The 25,686-nt window shown below is 50.4% G+C and overlaps 1 protein-coding gene across 1 annotated transcript; it reads right to left on the bottom strand.

Annotated features, from left to right (window-relative positions):
- Positions 1-6,607: 6,607 nt before the first annotated feature.
- On the bottom strand, positions 6,608-25,075 carry ART1 (ADP-ribosyltransferase 1). The gene is made up of 5 exons (XM_065423326.1): positions 24,968-25,075; positions 9,327-9,404; positions 8,078-8,834; positions 6,826-6,864; positions 6,608-6,702 (listed from the first exon to the last, which is right to left on the bottom strand). Exons 1-5 carry the CDS (start codon positions 25,073-25,075, stop codon positions 6,608-6,610), a joined length of 1,077 nt encoding a protein of 358 aa, XP_065279398.1.
- Positions 25,076-25,686: the final 611 nt, after the last annotated feature.

Below are 25,686 nucleotides of genomic sequence, written 5' to 3'. Positions count from 1 at the left end.
GGAAGGGACCTCACACCGTCCTGCTGGTCTCCCATACAGCAGCAAAGGTTGAGGGACACAAGAACTGGATTCATCACTCTCGCCTGAAAGCAGTGCCTGCTCCTGAACGGTGGACCGTCCAGCCTGCAGAGAAGACTGCCAGTGACGATCTGGGACTTAAGCTGTTATTCAGGCGACAATAGTGTCTGCTGGGAATGCCCTGTGCTCTCTTTGGACAGTCACAGCGCACTCCCTGCGAGACCTCTGAGCGTTGGTTGTGTTTATTTTCACAGGGCCGGCCTAACCTGGTGGCCTGGTCCCTGTTGTTTTTAATCTGCTTGCTATTGGTAATTGTTATTTTGTGGGTATTTGGGGAATTGTGATTGTTAGGCCCTAGGGTCACCTGCCCAATATGAGTTCAGGTCCAGGGTCTGCCACAGTGGTGCTCTTTGCCATAGGGACACTCCTCTTGTTAACTCCCGTTTCCCCCCCAGGCACATGCAGGATGGAAAGGAATCCCTACTAACTTAGAGACAAACACATATGAGTCCCTGAAGGTTTGCTTTGCCCAAGAGTTTAACCTCTCTAACTGCTGGGTATGCTCCCAAATCCCGCACCATGCTGCAGGGTTACCCTGGAGGGTAGTTCCCCAGAATTGGTCAGATATCTGTTGGGGATGGTTCAGTAGAGGGAAAAGTGCCTCGGGTACCTCCTTGTCACAGAACTGTACCATTGAGTCCCAGTATGCGTTAAGGGACGACCCCTGGAAGCCGCAGGCCAACTCAACGTATATCCCTTCCCCTATTAGGTTGCGGCCAGTGGCCCCTGGTTTGGTGTGCTATCGACAGTTTAAGTCCAGCAATCGCACCTGGTTTGCTGGGAATAGCACCTGTCAGTATTATTTATCCCCCGACAGTGACGCTTCCATCCCTGTCTATGTTAACGGCAAATCCGACTCTACCGCCCGGTTCGGATCAGACAAACAAATAGGTGGAGTAGCGGTTATAATGGCTTGGTAGGGAATGGCCACTCCTTTTATATTTGCGGTACCTCTGCCTATAAGTGGCTACCGCACCAGTGGTATGGAAGCTGCTATCTAGGATATCTTGCCCCTCCCCTTCGTGTCTTCCCTAAACTGCCCCTGGCCGCCCTAGGCAGCGTAGATCTTTGTATGCCACCCCAGAGCCCATTACAGAAGGAGACAGATTGGGTATGATCTTTCTCCCATCCTATGGGGTGGGATGACTGGCTCAATTTTATCGTAGGCTCTCTGTGTTTCTCACCAAGTATGCCAATGAGACCTTGGCCATAGAGAAAAGCCTTAACTCAGAGCTTTACCAGCTCTGGTTGCTGTCCCTGCAAAACAGACAGGCCTTAGATTATGTTTTAGCCTCCCAGGGCGGGGTGTGTGTCCTTATTGGGAGTGAATGTTGTACTTATGTCCCAGAAAACTCACAGGACATTAACAAGCACGTCCTGTCAGCCGAACAGGCTTTTGAGCAGTGGAAGGCTCAGGAAAGGGAACCCACAGTTTTTGATTCCCTTTGGAGTTGGTTGCCCAACCTAGGAGGACTGGGAAATAGCCTTGTGCGTCTCCTCCTCACAGGTGTGGTACTGTGCCTGGTCACCCTCCTCCTGATTGCTTGTTTTAAATTGCTCCTCCGTAAGCTTTGTGCCCCCCATTCCCCAGAAATCCCAGCATGCCCTCTCATTGAGAACCCCAGCTCTATGGCACTCAATCGTATCTTGTCTACAGAATATGAGAAAACTCAGCCAAAAGTTTGTTGAGTATTCTCAAAGGAGGGAACTGTTGGGGTTACTAGGCCTGCCTTAGCCAGAGTTCTTCCATGTTTAAACTCTGTCCTTCCATGTTTAACTCTAATCGACCTCAAGAGCCAAGGACAGGAATTGGAATGTGTAAATAGCCAGTTATCAATTACAACCCCCCCCTCATACCAGGTACCAAGCGATAATGATAAGGTTTGCATGTTTTTAGCTGGAGAAGGGGTAATAAACTAAGAGTAAACAGAACCAAATAACTGTTTAGAGGAATGTTACTAACAAGCTAGATTTATAGCCCTAGAATGATTTAACGGCTTAAATGTATAAACATGCCTTCGGTAGAGAGGGGAGGGGGACTAGAGGGGGGAGTGGTGGGGGGGTGGTAGAGGGGGAGAGAGGGTGGGCTTAGTTGTGAAAAGTATAAGAAGAGAGAAACTGTTTTTGCTGGTGTGCTCGATTTGAGACTTGCCTGTCTCCTTGCACCACTTTGAGATCTCAAATAAACTTTGATTGTTTCTGCACCCCGGTATGTTTATTGGCGCGAAGAACGCCGGGCAACGAACCCCGCTGTTGCTGTCCTCGGGCCTCTGTGCCGGCAACAAGCAAAAACAACGAGGAGTCCTTGGGGCACCTTAGAGACGAACAAATAAATTTGTTCGTCTCTAAGGTGCCCCAAGGACTCCTCGTTGTTTTTGCTGAGAAATAGAGCAGACTCACCCCAAACCGTGGTTATTCTATCACTGGATTATACCAAGCCAGTAACAAAAGTAAATTTCTGTCTCACCACACTGGGTAACAAGAAGCCCCAAATGCAGTGTCCTGAGGCACTTGGGTCACCAGCCAGACACTGGACTGTATGATGAGTGGTTACTGAAAACCAGTTTAATCAGATACAGGGTCTTTCCAATCCCAAGAGATCAGCCACATAGCCAGACCTATCTATAACTCAGATCTTACCCAATGACCACGCTGCTCCCAATCCTTTAGCAATTAAAAATCAAAGGTTTAATAATAAAAGAAAAGGAGAAGAGATATAAATGGTTAATAGATCAGCTACATATAAGTGGTTTTTCAGTGTTCAGAGAGCAGGATCACAGCAGTGAGGGAATAAACTGCTAGCTTGCAAACGTCTCTCTGGAATCATCCAAACAGGTTGGAGGTCATTGTTTATTGTTCAGAACTTCCTTGTTAGAAATCCAGTCCAGAGAAATGAAGCAGGAAATGAAGACAAGATGGAGCTGTCTCGGGGGTCCTTTTATATCCTCTGCCCTGTGCATGGAATTTTACTGTCCCGAACAAAGCCCACAGCATCAGTTCGTGGAAAGTTACTGGCCCAAGTTGGAGTCCAGGGTCACATGAGCATGTCACATGTCCTCACATGCTTTGATGACTCACAAGGGCAGCCACTGCCCATATTCTTGCTGAGGCATGTTTCTTCTCTGGCCCATTGTGAGAGCTAAGTGTCCTGGAAGGGCCATCAACACATAGCTGTCTGGCCTTCATGCAAATTCTACCTGAGGGGTGTTACCCAAGCATACAACACTTGTATAAGATACAAGTCCATGGACAATAATCGTAACTTCAGATACAAAGATGATACATGCACATAAACAGGATAATCATACTTAGCAAATCGTAACTTCCCCATTGACATGACATACTTTGTACAAGAGTTGTTGCAATTGTATAAACAATGATAAAAATGGTCATATTCAATCATACAGCATCACACCATGTTCTCATCCCACAACAGAGCTACAGCTACTAGCCACCTAAGGAAGGGGCATTGCCCGGGTTCTAGCGGGGTAAGCAGCTGGGACACTAGAGCCACTGGAGGCCGGGAAGAGCAGATTAAAAACCTGTTTTGCCACAGGGATCCTGGTCCTTGTACAAAGAAAGGAGGAAAGAGTTCTTTAAAAGTGAGAGATGGATGTCTGTGAACTTGGCTGTTTCCTCCAAGCGTCGCCAGCCAGTCCACTTGGCTTCGAACAACCTGCCCAGCCAGGGGGTCTTTTGAGAGTCCCTGTGTTTTCTGGGACTAGCCCAAGGACAGAACTTCTGGGATGGGTCCCCAGGGTGCAACCTGGACTGTGGGACCACTGAGTCCTCTGTCCCACCAACCTGGGGTGTCCCTCTCTCACTGTGATGCTGAGTCAAGCCACAGACCTCTGGCAGGTATTGCACTTACACAGCCATCCACAGGCAGGGACCCACCCAACTGAGTTACATGAATGCTTCTCCCAGCCACTCATGAAATAACAATAGGGAGGCTCCAGACAATTCCCCCCCAGCTCCCCAGCCTTGCACCCCAGAGCTATACTGTCCTGCCCTGATCCGAAGCCTGGCCAGTGTAAGTTCGTTACCCAGTCCGCCCCTCCCTCGTTGGGGAGAGGACACACACTAACCTTTGTAACCTGGCTGAGATTTCCCAAGCACATCAACCAAAGCACACTGTTTTAGGTAAAATATAAAACAAATTTATTAATATTGATTTGAAGTGATTATAAGTAGCAGGAGTAGAGATCAGAGTCGGTTATGTAAGAAACAAAAATAAAACGCAAAATAAAAGATAAAGTTCATTTGCACAAAGTGGAACAGCTCCAGCCAGAGAGACTGAGAGCCCCATCCAAAATAGCCATTTGCCTGGTGCTCAGGGCACTCACGTGAGATGTAGGAGATCAGTGTTTAAGTCCCTGCTCCAAATCAGGTAGAAAAGAGATTTTGGATCTGGGTCTCCCGCGTCTCTCTCAGGCCTGGACGTCTAAATAATATGGGCGAACTAGAGTGCCTCATATTAAATATATTGATATTGATATACACCTCTACCCTGATATAACGTGACCCGATATAACACGAATTCGGATATAACACGGTAAAGCAGTGCTCCGGGGGGGCGGGGCTGCACACTCTGGTGGATCAAAGCAAGTTCGATATAACGCGGTTTCACCTATAACACGGTAAGATTTTTTGGCTCCCGAGGACAGCGTTATATCGAGGTAGAAGTGTAATAGGCATCACAGAAACTTGGTGGAATGAGGATAATCAATGGGACGCAGTAATACCAGGGTACAAAATCTATTGGAAGGACAGAACAGGTCGTGCTGGTGGGGGAGTGGCACTATATGGGAAAGAAAGCATAGAACCAAATGAAGTAAAAATCTTAAATGAACCAAACTGTGCCATAGAATCTCTATGGATAGTAATTCCATGCTTGAATAATAAGAATAGAGCAGTGGGGGTATACTACCAACCATCTGACCAGCATGGTGATAGTGACTGTAAAATGCTCAGGGACATTAGAGAGTCTATAAAAATAAAAAACTCAATAAAAATGGGGGATTTCAACTATCCCTAAATTGACTGGGTACATGTCACCTCAGGACAGGATGCAGAGATAAAGTTTCTTGACGCCTTAAATGACTGCTTCTTGGAGCAGCTAGTCCTGGAACCCACCAGAGGAGAGGCAATTCTTGATTTAGTCCTAAGTGGAGCACAGGATCTGGTCCAAGAAGTGAATATAGCTGGACCGCTTGGTAATAGTGACCATAATATACTTAAATTTAACATCCCTGTGGTGGGGAAAACACCACAGCAGCCCAAACACAGTAGCATTTAATTTCACAAAGGGGAACTATACAAAAATGAGGAGGTTAGTTAAACAGAAATTAAAAGATACAGCGCCAAAAGTGAAATCCCTGCAAGCTGCATGGAAACTTTTTAAAGACACCATAATGGAGGCTCAACTTAAATGTATACCCAAAATTAAAAAACATAGTGAGAGAACCAAAAAAGTGCCACCCTGGCTAAACAACCAAGTAAAAGAAGCAGTGAGAGGCAAAAAGACATCTTTTAAAAAGTGGAAGTTAAATCCTGTTGAGGAAAATAGAAAGGAGCATAAACTCTGGCAAAGATAGTGTAAAAATATAATTAGGAAGGCCAAAAAAGAATTTGAAGAATAGCTAGCCAAAGACTAAAAAAGTAATAGCTTTTTTTTTTTTTTTTTTAGGTAAATCAGAAGCAGGCTAAACAACCAGGGGGCCACTGGACGATCGAGGTGCTGAAGGAGCACTCAAGGACCATAAGGCCATTGCAGAGAAATTAAATGAATTCTTTGCATCGGTCTTCACAGCTGAGGATGTGAGGGAGATTCCCAAACCTGAGCCATTCTTTTTAGGTGACAAATCCGAGGAACTGTCCCAGATGGAGGTGTCAATAGAGGAGTTTTTGGAACAAATTGATAAATTAAACAGTAATAAGTGGCACAATGGGACTCTCGACAGCAGGGGTAAAGCTCGTCCATGCAGGAGACAGAACTTTCTCGGGGGACCAGTGTAAGGCGGCCTCAGGAACTCAATGAGCTCAGTCTCTTAATGAGGAGACGGTTATGGAGTGACGTGATTGCAGTCTATCAGCACTTATAACGGGGAACAGAAACTGGATAAGAGCGGGCTCTGAAAGCTAGCAGGCAAAGGTCGAACAAGAATCGATGGCTGGGCGTTGAAGGTAGACAAATTGGGACTAGAGACTAAGTGGAAATTTTTAACACTGAGGGTAATTGAACAATTTAGCAAGGATCAGGTGTATCTCCATCACTTGCCACGTTTCAGTCAAGATGGGAGGTTTTTCCTCAAAGATCTGCTCTGGTTCAAACAGGAATTAATCCCGGGCAGTTCTAGGGCCTGTGAGATGCAGGAGGTCAGGGCAGATGACCACAATGGTCTCTTCTGGCCTGAGACACCAGCAGATGGGATCCAGGGTTTCTTTCTTCATGTCCTTTTTCCTCGAAGAAATTTCTACCGAGTTTTAATGACAGCTCAGGGAGAGAGTGAGCATGCTGAGTAGGACGTTAAAGGAAGTCAGGTGTTCCCAAAGCACTTGCCACCAGAAGAACTCCACCGAGGAGGTACAGGCACTGTACGCCAGAGGAGAAACTGCTCATTCCTGCAGATGCCAAGAAAGAGAATAAGAAAGAATTACAGTGGGGGAAGGGGCTGGGGGGAAGAAGGGGGAATGTAAGCTCCGTGCTGCCCTCTAGAAGCATCAGATTGTCATTAATGTTCTTACCGGAGCTGAAAATGCATCTCCGGGTCTTGCATCTTTTCTCTGCCAAAGAAACCAACAACATTAAAACAAAAACAACCCAGCATGTCACTTTCACCTCCTTCTCTATGCCAGGCCAGGTGGCCAATCTGCTGGGCAGCAGGGCTCCTTCCCCTGGGGGAGCTGTTTGGATTGAATTCTCCCACGCTAAGCTGCCTCTTTTGAGACTTCACTGGGGGTGGCACGGAGGGACAATGCAGGGAGGGTCACGTGGAAGAAGAAAGCGTTTCTATCCCTTGCTCTGGGCCATAACTACACCGTTCTCCTGGAGCTCTGCGGGAGGTACAGGCTCAGGACCCACCAGGCCATGGGGGTCAGTGAATTTCTCGTCCACCAGGCATGCTATTATTTGTATTGTGGTAGAACCTAAAAGCCCCCAACCAAGATCAGGGCCCCATTGTGCTGGGTGGGGCTCAGATGCCGTCCCTGGCCCAAAAAGCTCAGCCTTTCAATAGCCTAGGAGAGGGAGAAAGGAATTGCTCATATCCCCCTATTACAGGCGGGGAGTTGCTCAGAGAGATGAACTCACTCGCCCAAGGTTGTACAGGGCGTCCGCAGCGGGGTTGGGATGTGAGCTCAAGCCTTCAGAGTCCTAGTTCAGTGCCTTGCCTACAAGACTGTCCGTCCCGGCCCTCAGCTCCAGGCGGGAGCCTGGGGGCTCTGGGATAGGACCATCATCTCGCATTGGACTGACCACTCATAACCAGCTTATCTCAGAGGCGGCTGCCCTCACCCCCTCCCAACAGGCGCCAGCTGATGGATGGGATGGGATGTGGGAAGGGGGCCCGTCAGGAGACTGACTCTGGTCGCACTCCCCACTCATAGGCATCGCCTGGGCGGCCTTCACTCTCCTGCTCCAGTTTGGTGCTAAGCAAAATGGCATCAGCTTCATCCTGGTCCCACTTGAGGCCCAACCGCAACCACAGAACCGGAGCTGGCCTGGGCCAGTGGCTCAGCTGGTGCCGCCTTGCAGCCAGTTCACACCGGCTGGAGATCTGGCCCTGTTTCCACCCGCAGACCCTTTCTCTGACTCTCCTTCCACAGACTGAAACCCCAGCTTCAAACAGCTCTGACGGCTGAGTGAGTTTGGAGCATATAATTGGGCCAAACCATCCCCCCAGTTCTTAATGGCCTCCAGGCCAGTGGGAAGCTCAGACCAGGATTCCCGAGAGGCCACAGGGAGCGGGAGGCCGCTATCCCTGTGGATGGACATTACCTTTCACATACTCGCAGTTGTGGTTGCTGTAGCTGTCCAGGGACAGGAGCTGGATCAAGGTTCTGTCCTGAGCCCTGGTGAAGTTGATGACCTTGAATTTCTCGAAGGGGGGGATCAGCACTTCATCCTCGGTGGGGAAGAAGGAGAAGTTCTTAATGTTGACCCCGTAGCAGGTCTTTATGGAGAAGAACGTGTCCTGCCCAAAATGCAGGGCGCTCTCGTTCTTCAGGGACGTGGACGTGAAGTGGCCAAACCGGACGGGCTTGCGACTCTCGGCTTTGAAGCGGATGCCCCGGACTCCACGGTACACTTGGTGGCACTTGGTGGGCTCGGAGGCCTTCAGGACATGAAGGGCTCTGGTCAGGAGGAAGTGCAGGGTCTTGAAGTTGAAGTTGTTGAGGTAAAAGTCCCGGGTGCGGCCTGCCTCTCTCACGGCTGCGTTGAACTCCTGGTGAAGGGGCTGCTTGTGCAGGGGGCCCTGGCTGGTGTAGGCCAAGATGGCGATGGCATACTCGGGCTTGAAGTCCCGCGGCATGTAGCTCCTGTCCTTCATCTCTTTCCAGTTGGAGGCTGCCTCCAGCCAGGTCTCGGCGTAGTTTCTGTTGTTGGCCAACTCGGTGCGGTTCAGCTCCCCCAGCTCGGCCTCCATCATGCTGGTGCAGTCCTTGTACTGGTCGTCGAAGGAGCTGAGGGCCATGTCCAGGGTTGACTCTCTGACGGAGAAGAGGTCTCTCTTGCGGAGGGAGAAACATTGGACCTGAGGGTAGCAGGAGAACATGGTGACAGGTGCTGGCAACAGATGGTGGAGCAGGTCTTAGCCAGGCTACAGGGACAGCAATAGCCAAGTGACGGAGGTAAAGTGTTGGGGCAAGGGAGCATGAGGGGAAGGGTGATCCAGTGGTTAGGGTGGTAGCCTGGGATGCTACCTACTCTGCCACAGACACCCTGTGGGACCTTGGTCAAGTCCCTTGGTCTGTCTGGGCCTCAGGTCTCCATCTGTACAATGGGGATACAGCTCTTCCCTGCCTCCCGGGGTGTGCAAAGATAAAGGGTCAGATCCTCAGCAGGTGTCAATGAGCCACAGAAGTCAATGGAGTTAGGCTGACTTATTGCAGCTGGGGATCTAGCCCAAAGAATTAGCCCTACACCCCGTTCATCTCAATGGAGTGTTAATGCTGAACCCTAATGATGACGACATTGTTAACTGTTTAACTGCTGCATGTTTTTAGCAGAGCCACCCAAGACGTACCTGAGGGCCTTCCATGAAGATCCCAGCCAGCAGCAGGACAAAGGCTGGTCTAAGACACTCCATCTTCACCATCCACGTCTGGAAAAATAATACACTCAGTCTACAGCCAGTACAGACCGTGGCGAATCAGTAAGTGACTTATTCCTACCAAGCTCCAGTCTGTGCAAGAGACAGAGAAAGAGCCACAAAACACCTGGGAGATGGTGGGAAGCGGTGGGAAGGTGGAGGCACACCTGTCCAGGCCATTGTCTTCCCCTGAAGACTACAGCTTTCTGGCCCTTTCTACAGGGATGCTAGAGCAATCTTGTTTTTCACCCTGAGGCCCCATGCAAGACCTCAGCTTCTATGTGCTAGGTGCTGTACATACACACACAGCAAGAGAGAGTTCCCGCCCTGGGGAATTTCCAATCTCAAGACACAAGGCCAGAAGAGTGGAATTATCTGTATTTTACAGACGGGGAACTCTGGCTCGGAGAGACTCAGTGAGAAGATCCCATGGGATGTGTGAGGCTGAGCTTGCAGTTGATCGCAGATCTTCCCAATCCTAGCCCGGCGCTTTAACCATAAAGCCGTCATCTTCCGCTAGGAGCCTGCTCAGAATTCATTGCTGTGGGAACAGCCCTGAAGCCAAGAGTCTGGGACCAGGGATGCCTTTGGTCCCACAACAGTTGGTTCTCTTACTCTCTCTCTCTCTGTCTCCAATCATGCCAAGAGAGGCAAATCTGGAACCAAGAGAGGGACCAGCACCATTCACTGGGGTCCCATGGGACAGCAGAAATACTCAGGGATGGCTGAGCCACTTTGAGCAACACAGGAATCAACGTGGCTATTCCCCTAGACCACAATCTAAGCCATTTAGCACAGCGGGTCTCACAACATTTTTGGTGGCCTCAATGTGCGGCCACCAACTCTTGCTCGCGGCTGCTCTGACAATTTTTCCTAAAATCAGCAGGTCTGAATGAGCTCGCCCCTGACATCTGTGCTTCTGTTTGTCTTCATCCCCATTCAAGGGGGTTAGACTAGATGACCCTGGCGGTCCCTTCTGACCCTGTGGTTCTATGATTCTGTGATCTAGTGATGCACTGGGGGAAAAGACTTCAGGAGCAGACCGTATTTGCATAGACACGCCCACTCTGCCTAAGTGTTCAGCAGGCAACCTGCTTTGCCAAAGTGATCTGTTTTGGTTGGTTTTGGATTACAATTCTCTTTGAATAACAACTTAAAAATGGCCACACTGGGTCAGACCAATGGTCCATCTAGTCCAGAGTCCCGTTTTTCAACAGTGGCCAGTGCCAGGTGCTTCAGAGTGAATGAACAGAACAGGGCAATTATCGAGTGCTCCATCCCATCGTCCACTCCCAGCTTCTGGCACTCAGAGGCTAGGGACATTTCAGAGCATGGTTTTGCATCCCTGCCCATACTGACTAATAGCCATTGATGGACTATCCTCCAGGAACTTATCTAATTCTTTTTTGAACCTCGTTATAGTTTTGCCCTTCACAACAGACCCTGGCAAGGAGTTCCACAGGTTGACTGTGCGTTCGTAGAATCATAGAATATCAGGGTTGAAAGGGACCTCAGGAGGTCATCTAGTCCAACCCAGTGCTCAAAGCAGGACCAATCCCCTGTGTGTGAAGAAATACTTGTTGTGTGAAGAAATACTTCCTTATGTTTGTTTTAAACCTGCTGCCTATTAATTTCATTTGGTGACCCCTGGTTCTTGTGTTATGAAAAGGAGTAAATAACACTTCCTGATTCACTTTCTCCACACCAGTCATGATTTTATAGACCTCTATTATATCGCCCCTTAGTCTTCTCTTTGCCAACCTGAACAGTCCCAGTCTTTTTAATCTCTCCTCATATGGAAGCTGTTCCATGCCCCTAATCATTTTTGTTGCCCTTTTCTGTACTTTTTCCAGTTCTAATATATCTTTTTGAGATGGGGTGACCACATCTGCACGCATTATTCAAGATGTGGGCATACCATGGATTTATATAGAGGCAACATGATATGTTCTATCGTATTATCTAGCTCTTTCCTAATGGTTCCCAGCATTCTGTTTGCTTTTTTGACTGCCACTGCACATTGAGTGGACGTTTTCAGAGAACTATCCACAATGACTCGAAGATCTCTTTCTTGAGTGGTAACAGCTAATTTAGACCCCATCACTTTGAGTGTATAGCTGGGATTATGTGTAGGCAGGGGTGATGACATGTTGTTGTCCTTACTGTATGAGTAAAGGGCAGCTGAACTGTGCTTAGCCTGCCCTGCTTGAGAGGGTGACTCTAAACTGAACCTCACTTGTTGAGCCAGGGGTAGGGGTGCGAAATCCCACCGAGGATAGGAAGGGGGCAGGGACAAGTATTCCTATCTGACAGGGCGGAAGCTGTCTGTAGAGTCTTAGATACCCTCTGATTCTTTCCTCGCCAGCATTTAAAGTGTCAGGGTTCCCTCCCCACTCTGAACTCTAGGGTACAGATGTGGGGACCCGCATGAAAGACCCCCTAAGCTTATTCCTAGCAGCTTAGGTTAAAAACTTCCCCAAGGCACAAATTCTTCCTTGTCCTTGGACTGTATTGCTGCCACCACCAAGTGATTTACACAAAGATCCAGAAAAAGGACCACTTGGAGTTCCTGTTTCCCCAAAATATCCCCCCAAGCCCTGTCAAGGCTGCTTCCCCACTCTGAACTTTAGGGTACAAATGTGGGGGCCTGCATGAAAATTTCTAAGCTTAACTACCAGCTTAGATCTGGTCTGCTGCCACCATTCCCAAAGCTAATTCCCTTCCCTGGGAAGCCTTGAGAAACTCTTCACCAATTCCCTGGTGAATACAGATCCAAACCCCTTGGATCTTAAAACAAGGAGAAATTAATCATCCCCCCTCCTTCCTCCCACCAACTCCTGGTGGATCAAGATCCAACCCCCTTGGATCTAAAAACAAGGAAAAATCAATCAGGTTCTTAAAAAGAAGGCTTTTAATTAAAGAAAAAGGTAAAAATCATCTCTGTAAAATCAGGATGGAAAATAACTTTACAGGATAATCAAACTTAAAGAGCTCAGAGGACTCCCCTCTAGCCTTAGGTTCAAAGTACAGCAAACAGAGATAAACACTCTAGTAAAAGGTACATTTACAAGTTGAGAAAACAAAGTAAAACTAACATGCCTTGCCTGGCTGTTTACTTACAAGTTTGAAATATGAGAGACTTGTTCAGAAAGATGTGGAGAACCTGGATTGATGTCTGGTCCCTCTCAGTCCCAAGAGCGAACAACCCCCAAAACAAAGAGCACAAACAAAAGCCTTCCCCCCTCCTCCCCCAAGATTTGAAAGTATCTTGTCCCCTTATTGGTCCTTTGGGTCAGGTGTCAGCCAGGTTACCCGAGCTTCTTAACCCTTTACAGGTAAAAGGATTTTGGAGTCTCTGGCCAGGAGGGATTTTATAGTACTGTACACAGGAGAGCTGTTACCCTTCCCTTTATAGTTATGACAAGCCCCTTCACCCCATTTCCTGGAGAGGCTTGAGAATAATAGGTAACCAAGGTGAGCACAGACCAGACCCTTGGGTTTTTAGGACACTAAAAACCAATCAGGTTCTTAAAAGAAGAACTTTATTATAAAAAATAAAATAAAAGAAGCACCTCTGTAAAATCAGGATGGAAGGTAATTTTACAGGGTAATAAAAAGACTTAAAACACAGAGGATCCCCCTCTAGGCTCAATTTTAAAGTTATAAAACAGGAATGAACCTCCCTCTTGCCATAGGGAAAATTCACAAGCTAAAAAAATAGATAATCTAACCCATTTCCTTGCTATTACTTACAAATTCTGTAATTTTATATGTATCATTCAGGATCTTCTAAGGAGATGTTTTTTCCTGCCCTGGTCCTCTCTCTGTCTCAAGAGGGAACACACACACACAAAGAGAGCAAACAAAGCCCCCCCCCCCCGCAGATTTGAAAGTATCTTCTTTCCCCATTGGTCCTTCTGGTCGTGTGCCAACCAGGTTAATTGAACTGATTAACCCCTTACAGGTAAGTGATTCTGTACCCCTGGCCAAGAGGGATTTTATATTACTGCATACATAAAGGTTCTTACCCTTCCCTTTATATTTATGACATAAAGACAGCGCTGACTAGACTCAATGGAGGGTCCTTGTTACTCTTCAGTGATTCCTGGAGCCGATGTCACTGATGGGCAGATCTAGGGGCCGAGCTGTCCGCCTGGTACGGGGATGGTGCTGGAGTGAGAGATGACTAAGAGGCCGTAGCACAGACGTTCCCCACTGCCCAGCAAAATCCTGAAGCGCTGAGCTGGGTGGAGGAGCCGCGGAATGTGGCGTCGCTGAAGAGGCAGCGAGCAGCACCAGGTGGGAGAGAGAACAGAGGCGGCAGCAGCAAGCAGCAGCAGAGGTAAGAGCAGCAGCTGTGAGTCAGTTGCAGAGGAGGTGAGAGCAGGAATGGCTTTGCTCTATATCCCCTTTTCAGGGGCGGGAGGCGGAGCCATGTGAACGCACCTCTGGGTCTTCAAGCAGGACAACCAGCTGTGACCGGGGTGCAGCAGAGGGAGAGGGGAGCGGCGTGTTCAAGGGACATTTGTACGTCAGACTTTCCCACTGCAAGGGTGGGAAACTGAGGCACAGGACTGTGGGGTGGATGTTTGCTTACGGTCACATGGAATGCACGTGCGGCGTTGTCCCAAATTAATGCTCAGTTCCCTTTCCCTGTTAATAAAAGCTCTCTCTAGTAGTGCACTTGTAACATCGACAGACCCCGGGTCGTCAGTGGGTGGGATTGAACCTGGGACCTCTGGAGCTTAGTGCATGAGCCTCTACAGCATGAGCTAAAAGCCAACTGGCTGTTAGCTAAGGCTGTCGAGCAGACTCATTTAACTGTCTCTAAGTGGTCTTGGTGCCACTAGATGGGACAGAACACCACACCCAGGAGGTGTGTGGGTTACACACTAACTTGCGAGAGGGAAAGTCTTGCCTCGTAGAGGTGCCCAGGGTTGCATTTAGTTTTCCCAGATTCCTTAGCAGGGCTCGAGCTGGTTCTGCTTCGTATTGTGAAGAGGAACCCCCTAGACACTGAACCCGGCCCTGGTTGCTGCCGACTCCACGCGGGAGAAGGGCTACATCACCCAGGGGGCAGCCACAAAGGGAAACGTTAAGGAACGAAGCCTCGCACAGGGTACATTTGAGCTGGGAGGTGAGTCCCAGATGGTGTAGATGTACCCGGGTACACCTTAGACATAGCCGTGTGCCTGTGCTGGCAGGGGCAGCAGCTTGGGCTGGCTGCCCGAATACATACCCCGGGGTCGGGCGGGATTGTACTCGGGGCAGCCTGTCTGAGCTGCTGGGAACATGCTGCTATTTTTAGAGGCTGGCTGAAGCAGAGCTAGTGCAGGTATGTCTATGCCAGCTGGCAATCGCGCTGCCCAGCTCCATGTGGACGTGTCCATAGCAAAGGCCGTAGCGTGTACCAACATCACTTGCACGCTTCATCATGGGTAAAGTTTGGGGCTTGGCACTGAGTCCCCAGCCCCCACCCCGAGGAGACTGAGCCCCTTCTCCTGGCTGCGGATGGTTCTCGGTTTCAGCAATTGACTTGATTGGACTTGATTGCCAAGTGTTTTCCTGTTGGGTCTCTCTTCATCGTTAACACTTCAGTGCAGACAGTTACTCACCCCACCCCACCCCCGGGGCACGGCCCGTGTGTTCACAGACGGCAGCGCAGTGCTTAGAGGGGCTGGGTGAAGTGTGGGGCAGGCTGGTGGGGCAGGCACAGGGCTGCCGGCGAGGAGGCTCGGCTTCTCCTCCCAGCTTTGCCAAAATCTTCTCTGTAGCCTTGGCTAACTCGCTCCCTGTGCCTCTGTTTCCTAACCGGTAACGTGGAGGGAGAACAGCACTACCCCGTCTCACGGGACTGCTGTGAGGCTCAGATCCTTGGATGTACCTGCCTCGACAAGCACAGAGCATCGTTCGCTCCAGCATAAGGCACCTGGCTGCAGCGGTGATGCTGCTAAATGTCTAAGGTACGTCTGCCCTGGGTACCAGGTGAGCACAGGCTGTACAAACCCATCCGGAACCCTGGGTAATTCCTCGCCTGGCCAGCCCGTGCTGCTGCCGCTTCTCTCCTCTGAGTTGGCTAGATTCAAACTAGCTCAGGGGCCGGGGCAGCAGGTTGGTATAATTTTGGTGGTGCCCAGAACAGGTCCAAGTCCCACCCCACCCCCACACCTGCCTTGTAAGGTGACATATATTTTTAAAATAATGTCAAAATGCGAGGGCTCGGGGGTGGGGCTTGTGATGAGGGGTGTGGGGTGTGGGAGGGGCTCAGAAAGAGGGTTGGGGTGTGGGGTGAGGGCTGTGGGGTGGGGTTGGGGATGAGGGGTTCACGATGCAGGAGGGGGCTCCCGGCTGGGGCAGAGGGATAGGGTGCGGGGGGATGAGGGCTCTGGCTGGGGATGATGGGTTTGGAGTGTTGGAGAGGCTCAGGGCTGGGGCATAGGGGTGGGGATGGGGGGCGGGTGAGGGCTCTGGCTGGGGGGGCGGGCTCTGGGGTGGGACTGGGGATGAGGAGTTCAAACTTTGGGGTGCAGCAGGCAGGCTGCCCCGGGGCTGGGGCCAAAGAGAAGGACTCCCCCCAGCTCTCTCCTGTAGCGGGGTGGTCACCCCGCTCCTGCCCGGAGGGGTAAAAGCAGCCTTGGGGAGGGCTGGGGCTGAGAGAAAAACCTAGGCTGATTGGGGAAGTAGCCTCAGCTGGGGCCACGCCCCAATCAGGCCGCAGCTGGCCCTATAAAGGGGCTGCTTGGCTGGAGCTCAGAGAGTCTCTCTCTAGAGGTTGAGAGGGATGGGCCTGGCTGCTGGGAGCTGAGCAGGGTACCTAGACTGGAGCAGGGCTGGGGAAAGGCCAGAGGAGCTGGGGAGCTCTGGCCTAGAAAACCCCCAGGCTGCAGGCCTTGTTAAAGGCCAGGAATGGTACTGGGGTTGCAGAGGGGCAGCCCAGGGTAGGCAGAGGCAGCAGGTCCAAACCCTCCTTGCCAATGATGAGTGGCAATTACACTGCAGTCCGTCCCAATGAGCGGGGGCTAGACGGGGACTGGCAGTAGCCAAAGACTGGGGCGAGGTGGGGATAGAGGGTTGGGGGTTCCCCGGGGAGGGGAGACCCAGCGAGACTGCAGGGGGCAGAACCCCGAGAGAAGGGGCACAGGGGTCCAGGAGGGACACCGGGACCAGCGGCAAGCTGAGACACTGGCCTGCAGAGGGCGCTCCGGAGGCTGGCGAGCTAATTCCCTGGACGACCAGCAGGGGGCCACACCGGTGAGTCGGTGCACCGTTACATCTCCCCACCGGCAGCAGCGAGTTCTGGGGGAGGGGCCCTCCTCTCCCTCCCTGCAGCACACTCACCTCGCACTACTGTCACTGCACGTGCTCCTAGGGCCCCTCTCAGGTCCAGGCAGCCCCCTCGCCTCCCCTGTGGTGGGTGCCGGGGTGCGGCTGCCATTACATGTGTGCCTCCTCCCCTGCTGCTGCCCCTCACTGGGGTGGGGGATGGGGTTGCCCCTTGCCCAGCATGGGGCAGGAGCGGTGACTGCGGGCGGAGGGGGGGCCCTGTGCTGGTGAAGGGTCTTGTCGGAAAAGGGAAGAGTCCGAGGGGGAAGGGCAGGGGCAGGGTCAGCCTGCCCTGGCACTAGTGATTGGGGGGCACTAGGACCCTGCGGCGGCAGTGGATGCCAGAAGGCAGCAGAGCGGAGCGCAGCCCGGAGCTGCAGGGGGCAGCCGCCCGCTTGAGACAGGGATGCTCCAGGGCCCGGGGGAGGCAGGCGGGGCCCGGGGAGAGACCCGGCGCCAAACATTGGTGGAGGCTCCAATGGCCCATATAACTCACCGCCCCTGCTCAGGTGCGACCACACGAGCTGCAGTCGCTCCCTGGGATCACAGAGTAGGTGTCCCCTGAGAACAAGAAAACAAACAACCGCTGCTGCATTCCAGGAAAACTCCCAGAGACAAGGCGAGGGAGGGAATATCTGTTATTGGACCAACTTCTGCTGGGGAGAAAGACCAGCTTTGGAGCACCACAGAGCTCTTCCGCAGGTCTGGGAAAGGAACTCCCAGCATCACAGCTGAACGCAAGGTGGAAGGATTTTTTAGTATAAAGAGTTAACACGTGTTGTAAGAGCCCATTCAAGGTGAAGTGGCCCGTTAACGCCCCTGCAGTCACAGGACAAAAAGAGAGGTGGGGGGTTAGTGGGTTACAAATTGTTGTAATAAACCATAAACCCGCTGTCTCTGCTCAGTCCCCGATCACTATGCTCTCAAATGAACTCACTCAGGAAAAGGATAAAAGACAAAAACACCCGATCTATCACCTGTGGGCGAACACTCTTCACAAAGGCCTGTAGGAAAATGGGCCTGGCTGACCCTCATTTGCACCGACCATGAAATCAACATGAACTCGCTTTACAGGCCGCAAGCCTGAACCAAACTAAGTATTGTGTTCTCTGACAATGACAGTCAGGGTTATGACCAGAGGAGGGAGGGGGTCTGGGGAAAAGGGAGGATGGAAAGTCCCGGTGACTGCAATAATAGCGTGTGTGTTTATGGCTGGTGAAATATAATAACCGCTTGTGTGAAGCAATAAGCATTAAGTAACTAGCTAAAATGATTAATTACGCCTCTTCGTATCTTTTTGTGTATCTATGCCCCCCAGTGGCATAAAACCCCATTGTGTCACTGTACCCTGCCTGGAACATTTGAGTAACAGGTACCCCAAATGATGCAAAGTAATGACAGTATTGGAAACTGCCAAGAAGCCCTCCACTCAATTTGCACCCTGTTCTGGGAAGATTGCAATAGAGTGCCGGGAAGAGCGGAAAGACCCTAACTCTCCTATTCCTATCAATGACGTGTAACATGCAATATGTTTGCGGTTTTCGGCTTAAAAAAGGCAAAGTGTACTCCAAATCGGGGGAGTGGTTTCTAACTGCTACCCCCAACGCGTTGGTATGTATTGCAATAAACGGGCCTCAGGTTTGAGTCTCTGATCAAAATGATGCGTGGGTGACTTTTTCCAGAACAATTTGGGGGCTCGTCCGGGATCACTCGACGTCCCACCGGACCGGAGGACTGCGGACCACTTCCACACTGACCCCAGGCGCCAGGTAAGAGACCATTGTCTCTATTTGGGCTTCGGTGGGGAGCTGCCCGTAGGCTCTGGGTTTAGGTGAGGGCGCGCTGTAATCCGAACCTTTGTTGCTAAACTCATTTGCCTGATGCCTGTTCGTTTTGTGTGTGTCCGTTTTGTAACTTGTCTGTGTTGGGTTTTGTCTGTCCGCTAAGTGTTTTCGACTTTGGGCACTGGTCCCCCCGAAGGGCGAAGGACGGCCACTGTAGACCCCGGAGGGAAGGGCCCTGGAGTGGCCGTGAGGGTTGGCAAAAAGTCCCACCGGCACTAGGCCGGTGGCGGAGAGTGCCGTAATGTTATCCCGGATTAGGTGTGTCGTGTGTGTGGGTCATGGGTGGCCCTGCCCTTGTTTCCCTCTTGGTGCCTTAGGCCCCCTCCTCGCTCAGAGAGCGAAGAGGCCCCGGGAAACCACCCACGAACTCCTAGGCAGTAGGGTAACCTATCCCGTTCTCTTGAAGGCGGGCCGGTGCGCTCTGCTGGGGGAGGGGTGTGCGGGGACTGTGCCTTTCCTAGCCCCTCTGGTTTGGTTGGCCTGCGTCCGAGTTCCTTCCCTAATTTTCCGCTTGGAGCCATGGGCTCCCTCCCCTTGCTCGGAGAGAAGGGGAGTCCCTGGAAATCGCCCGCCGTACCGGAGGCGATAAAGTATCCTACCCCGTTCTCTTAAAGACGGGCCGGTGCTCTTTGCCGGAAGAGGGGTGTGCGAGGACCACCCTTATAAACCCTCCCCGCTGGTGTGAATGCATTGAGGAAAGTGGCCTCGCCTGGTAAGAAAAAGGAGGCCTGGGCTTGGAAGAGGCCTCGCCGAAAAGGAGGTCTGGGCTTATGGCGCTAGTTGCGTGTTATGTGTAACCTGTCTAATGTGTTTCTCGTTTATTGTAATATAGCAGTTAAAGAAAGGAGGCGGGTTGTACCCAACTCATCGTAGAGGGACATAGCTAAGTGAAGGAGGTGGTCCATCCGGCGTTTACAATGGGAGCCTCTAATTCCAAACAGGGCCCCATGCCAGAAAAGGGCACTCCTGCCGCATACATGTATTCAAATTATGGTCCCTCAACTTGCAAGTTTATAAAAATTTGGAATAAGAATACTAAAAATAACCCTAGCCTGCAATTCCCCCCAGACAGAACTGGGCAGGGAGGTGCTGTCCAGCCCCCACAGGCCCAAGGGCAAGAAATATTAAGTGCCTTAAGTATCAAAAGTCCTTACACGTACCCCTAAGACAGTCTCCCTGTATTGAGAAAATGCTCCCCTTGCACCATTTCACGGGCATTGGCGCTTCGGGTCAGGAGACCTTGGAGTCTGTGCGTGGACCTTGGTCTCCCACGGAATTGTACAATCTGCTGTACCCCAAATGGTGTGTATCTGGATGTGCCTGATCCCGCTTACAATAAGGTCCTGGCAGTTTTGCAAAAGGACATTCTAGAGGGGGAGACCGACCCCAGCCCATCCTCTTTGCAACAGGAACTGCTGGCTAAGCCCCCCCCCCCCCCTTATTGTGGGCTGATCGTGCCAACCCGGTTGGGTACATTGGGTCTGCCCGGCCGGCTGAAATTTACCCAGACCCAGCAAAACCCCTTCCCAAAATGCCATAGTACCCTCTCTCAAAATAGACCAAGGAAGAAATTAATCACCTTCTTAATTTAGCTAATAGTTTAAATAAATAAAAGGGGGGTTAGCCAAAAAAACCCACCCTCCTTGCTAAATTGGTAGTAAAACAATGCCTGTGCCCATGAAAAAAAAAGTGAACCAGCAAGAAAAAAGAATCGGGCCCAGACAAGCAGGCAACCACAGTTTGAGGAAGTTAAAAAAAAAAAAAGTAAAAAGTTAATTCTGTAGTTACTGAAGGAAACTAAACAGTAAAACTATGTACAAATGTTAAAAGAAGGTATTATAAAAAGAAAATTCTTTGTTTCTTTGCAGCCATTCCTTTGGGAATGTCTGTAAATAATCCAGGCAAAAGGTTATTTAAGTAAAATCATTTGACTATAAACAAGTTAGTCAAATCTGCTAAAAAAAAACCCACTCCTGGTTTGTACAATCTTTGTTTTATAAGTTTAGAATTGGTGTTGTTTTAAAATCGTAAAGCCAAAAAATACTTTTGCCAAACAAAATAAACTAGTGTTATTTAATTTTGGTATTTAGCATTTAATCCTTAAAGTAATTTAATGCTTTCAAAAGACCACTCCCAATCAAAAGACCGAACTCAGCCCTCATACATTTCTAACAGGATCGCCTGATGTAACTACCAGCAGTGCCCTGCTGGCCCTGGCTCAAATGGACATTTATTTAATAAATACACAATGCTTAATTGTTGCCAGGCACTAACAAAATGTGTTGGGTCTTTTTATATACAACAGCCCTGCCACTCGCTAAAACCAAAAGACTGTGTCTACACGGAGGTCCATCAGTGAGAAAACGCCCTGGCCCCGTGCTGAAAGACCCTTATCAAGTCCTGTTAATTAACACTGCTGCAAAGTGCTAAGAATTGATTACCTGCCCATGCGTCTCACTGTAATGGCTCTCCGACTGATGATTGGTCTATCTTTCCTTCTGACGTTGTTGCTCCTTCTGGACAGCAGGAGTGAAGGACAAGGTAAACAGCTGGTAACCTCTCCTTTGTCCGCTGACAAACCCACTGGATTTTGCTAAGAAAACAACCTCTCCACCTGGGGACATAATAAAGCCTCCAACCAAGCAAGGTGATTGTGCTAGTAACCCCTCCCTTGCTGCCTCATTGCCGGACAGCTAAGTGAACTAAGACTACGAAATCTCGAAGAATAGCTTGCGGAAGCTAGCCAAAACTACCCAAAGATGAAACTTTTAATATTCCTCAGCCTCTCCTCCTTAACGAACTTAGGGTGGGGAGGGGAGAAGGGAAAAGTAATTTTTTTTCTCTCTAAATCTTAGCCAATTAGTAGCCTCTAATTTAGCCTGTACCATGTTGTAATCGTATTACCAAAGCACAGTTAACTCAGGTTCAGGCTGAAGTTGGTAAATTGCATGTCATTTCCGCCCTTAGTTCAATAACCCAAAGGTTGCTAACAGAAATGGTATTAAATATCACCGGTGCTGCAAAGGCATTGCAGTGGAACTTGGCATGTCCAAAAGTTCAAAATTTCCTAAACAACCAGTTAATGACCATTCAAAGAAATCTCGAACACCAGGCCTGGCCCACTGCCCTTGCAGACACCTCGAAAGTACCATCTAATCTGTGGCCATAAAGGCACACGTAAAAGCGTGAACAATCGCAGTGCTCCTTCCAAGCATACAGGCCGGTCGAAAGAATGTGGGCTCCCGCATACCAAATTCTGCCAGGTCCGTAGAAAGAATGCATGTAAAATTAAGTAATTCACCAAAACATTTAAAAAAAAATAACCCACCTGGTATGCCTGACCGAATAACAAGGCTGGACTCAAGAAAGTTCAGTACGCGCTGAAAGCTGGGACCAAGGTTGTAAGCCCACTCAGTGTCAGTACCCCTAGCATCAACTCCCTTAAACAGGCCGGCACCAACCTCGGCACTCCCGAGCTGGCCAGTTCACAATTCTCAGCCGTGTCCAGCAACAATTATTGCCCTATGCACCCCGCAAAAACGGATCTTGGTGATGCCTTCTTGGCATCAGAGGAGGGAGATTGTGGGAAAATGGGCCTGTCTGACCCCCATTTGCACGGACCATGAAATCAACATGAACTCACCTTACAAGCCGCAAGCCTGAACCAAACTAAGTATTGTGTTCTCTGACAATGACAGTCAGGGTTATGACCAGAGGAGGGAGGGGGGCCGGGGAAAAGGGAGGATGGAAAGTCCCGGCGACTGCAATAATAGCGTGTGTGTTTATGACTGGTGAAATATAATAACCGCTTGTGTGAAGCAATAAGCATTAAGTAACTAGCTAAAATGATTAATTATGCCCAGGGCCGCTGCTACCATGAAGGCAAACTTGGTGGTTGCCTAGGGCGCCAAGATTTGGGGGCGCCAAAAAGCGGTGCCCCCAATTTTTTTTTACAGCGTTCCTATGCCCCCTCCCCGAGCGTGCGGTCGCCGCTCCACTTCTCCCGCCTCCCAGGCTTGCAGCGCCAATCAGCTGTTTGGCGCCACAAGTCTAGGAGGGGAGGAGAATTAGAGCAGGGGCGGCATGCTCGGGGAGGAGGTGGAGCAGAGGTGAGCTGGGGTGGGGCGCTGCCGCATGGCTCCCCGGGCCAGGGGGATGGGGAGCTGCTGCGGGGGTGCCTCAGGGCAGGGGGGGGAGCTGCTGCAGGGCTCCCCACCCCAGATCACCTCTGCTACGCCCCCTCCCCGAGCATGCCGTCGCTGCTCCACTTCTCCCAGGCTTGCGGCGCCAATCAGCTGTTTGGCACCACAAGCCTGGGAGGGGAGGAGAATTAGAGCGGGGACAGCATGCTCGGGGAGGAGGCGGAGCAGAGGTGAGCTGGGGTGGGGAGCTGCCGCATGGCTCCCCGGGGGGGTGCCTCAGGGCGGGGGGGGGAGCTGCCACGGGGGTTGCCTCAGGGCGGGGCGGGGGGGGGGGCGGGGAGCTGCCGCAGGGCTGTGAGGGAGGCGCAAGGTGGAAGTTTCGCCTAGGGCGCAAAACTCCCTTGCACCGGCCCTGATTACGCCTCTTCTTATCTTTTTGTGTATCTATGTCCCCCCAGTGGCATAAAACCCCATTGTGTCACTGTACCCTGCCTGGAACATTTGAGTAACAGGCACCCCAAATGATGCAAAGTAATGACAGTATCGGAAACCACCAAGAAGCCCTCCACTCAATTTGCATCCTGTTCTGGGAAGATTGCAATAGAGTGCCGGGAAGAGCGGAAAGACCCTGACTCTCCTATTCCTATCAATGACGTGTAACGTGTAATATGTTTGCGGTTTTCGGCTTTAAAAAGGCAAAGTGTACTCCAAATCGGGGGAGTGCTTTCTAACTGCTACCCCGAACGCATTGGTATGTATTGCAATAAACGGGCCTCAGGCTTGAGTCTCTGATCAAAATGATGCATGGGTGACTTTTTCCACAACAGGCCAGAGAAGAGCAACAAAAATGATTCAAGGTCTAGAAAACGTGACCTAGGAGGGAAGATTGAAAACATTGGGTTTGTTTAGTCTGGAGAAGAGAAGACTGAGGGGGGACATGATAACAGTTTTTAAGTACATAAAAGGTTACAAGGAGGAGGGAGGAAAAATTGTTCTCCTTAACATCTGAGGCTAGGACAAGAAGCAATGGGCTTAATTTGCAGCAAGGGCAGTTTAGGTTCCTAACTGTCAGGGTGGTTAAGCACTGGAATAAATTGCCTAGGGAGGTTGTGGAATCTCTGTTATTGGAGATTTTTAAGAGCAGGTTAGACAAACACCTGTCAGGGATGGTCTATTTTAGATAATACTTAGTCCTGCCATGAATTCAGGGGACTGGACTAGATGACCTCTCGAGGTCCCTTCCAGTCCTACGATTCTGTGATTCTATCACTCTATAGCTGACCTTTCAGTCCTTATCCTCAAAGGAAACCTGCACAACACTTTCAAAAGACAAGCCTGGGAGCTTAAATTCATTACTCTGCTAGACACTAAAACTCATGGCCTGAGCAGAGATGCTGGATTTATGGCTTATTACAAGGATCTGTAACCCGCTCACCCCCTCTTTTTGTCCTGTGACTGCAGAGGTGTTAACGGGCCACTTCAACTTGAATGGGCCCTTCCACTATGTGCTAACTACTGCAACCCTTCCACCTGGCATTATGCTGTGACACGCTGAGGACCCTTCCCAGCCCTGAAGATCTGTGTGGCTGGAAAGCTTGTCTCGCCAACAGAAGTTGGTCCAATAAAAGATATGACCTCACTCAGCATGTCTCTCTAATACCTGGGGTCAGCATAGCTACAACTACACTGCATACAGGAAAACTCCCATGCCTTTGTGTCTCCTGCGCACATCCCATTGTACAGCCCCTCGGTTCTACAAGTGTGTTTGGGCGTTCTCTGAGACTCTGATCAAATCAAGGTCCATCTGCATTAAACACCTTCATGCACGACAGACACGTTTCCTCAGCTAGTGCACGACTGTACTTTATTGGGCTGCGAAGTGCGTGGGCCCTGTGCAACCGCAATACAAACAGTCAGCAAGTTGGAATACAAATATTCCACTTGTGGAAAGAGAGAGAGGCAGCAGCAGAGTGCTCCGAGGGCCTCTCCATCGAGATTAAAACCCTTATCATGTCACACTCCCCTGCGACCTTAAATAACACCCTGGCAGGTGCGGAAGAGTCGGAACAATTGACAGGTTGATTTCTGTCTTAGCTGGCCCAGGAAATACTTACAACAGTTTCTTGGACAAGTGGAGTCATAAAATTAAAGCCCTGATTTAATACCGTCCCACCCCGGCCGTTAAAAAGTTCACTTTGGGCTGGGGGCTGAAATTGACAAGATTTCTGGTCTGGCCGGCTGAGTTGGAAGAAGTGAGAACTTTTACCTGGGCTCTCCTTGCCCCAGAATCAGGCAGGGAATAATTGGGGCGTCTCTGCTTCCCCCAGCTCCTGTGGCGTAGCGGCTGCTCTTCGCTCTGGGGCCTTGTGGACATGACAGCTGAGAAGCAGCTGGGTTTTCTTTTTAAGGCAATCGCCAACTGCATTAGCCCAGGTCTGGAGCTGATCCAACCCTTCTGCTAGGCTATTTATATCCCTGCACGGGCTTCACGAATAAGGTTTGTTAACGTATTGTGTCTCTAACTGGGCTGGGATAATACTGCTAGGCAATTCCCTTGCACAAACCGAATGTGCTCTAATGGGCTTAAGGATCCCCACCTGTGTGGCTTAGCTAGCAGATGAGCGGAGGCCCCAGTCATCTCCCTGAGATTAGGGGAGGCAGCCCTGCCTTTTGCTGGGGAAGAGAGCAATTATCCCTCCCCCCACAAACTGGCTTCTTTTCGAACCAGCAATGTCTCGTGACTTGGTGTTAATGCTAATAGGGCTCCCACACGCCAGTCACATCCCCTGTCACAGCAGCCACGTGTATTACGGTAGCGCTAGGAGGCCCTCAGTTGAGATCAGGGCCCTATTGTGCCAGAAGCTGTATCTGGTGTATGCAGTAAGTGACAGTCCCTGGCCCACCGCGCTCATGATCTAACCAGGCCACGGAAACGTTATACCCATTATACAGCTGGGAAACATTGCAGGCCTTGACCAGTGCCAA

The sequence above is a fragment of the Emys orbicularis genome, chromosome 1 (genome assembly GCF_028017835.1).
Source record: "Emys orbicularis isolate rEmyOrb1 chromosome 1, rEmyOrb1.hap1, whole genome shotgun sequence".
NCBI lineage: Eukaryota > Metazoa > Chordata > Testudines > Emydidae > Emys > Emys orbicularis.
The sequence above is the reverse complement of the archived record's forward strand: the minus strand, read 5'-3'. Positions and strand labels throughout refer to the sequence as shown.

Coding starts and splice junctions, on each gene's coding strand:
- ART1 (XM_065423326.1), bottom strand. CDS start 25,075: ATGTCCACAAGGCCCCAGAGCGAAGAGCAGCCGCTACGCCACAGGAGC. Junction 9,405..24,967: donor CTGGGGCAAGGAGAGCCCAG/GTAAAAGTTCTC, acceptor TTATTTTTCCAG/ACGTGGATGGTGAAGATGGA. Junction 8,835..9,326: donor TCTTCATGGAAGGCCCTCAG/GTACGTCTTGGG, acceptor TGCTACCCTCAG/GTCCAATGTTTCTCCCTCCG.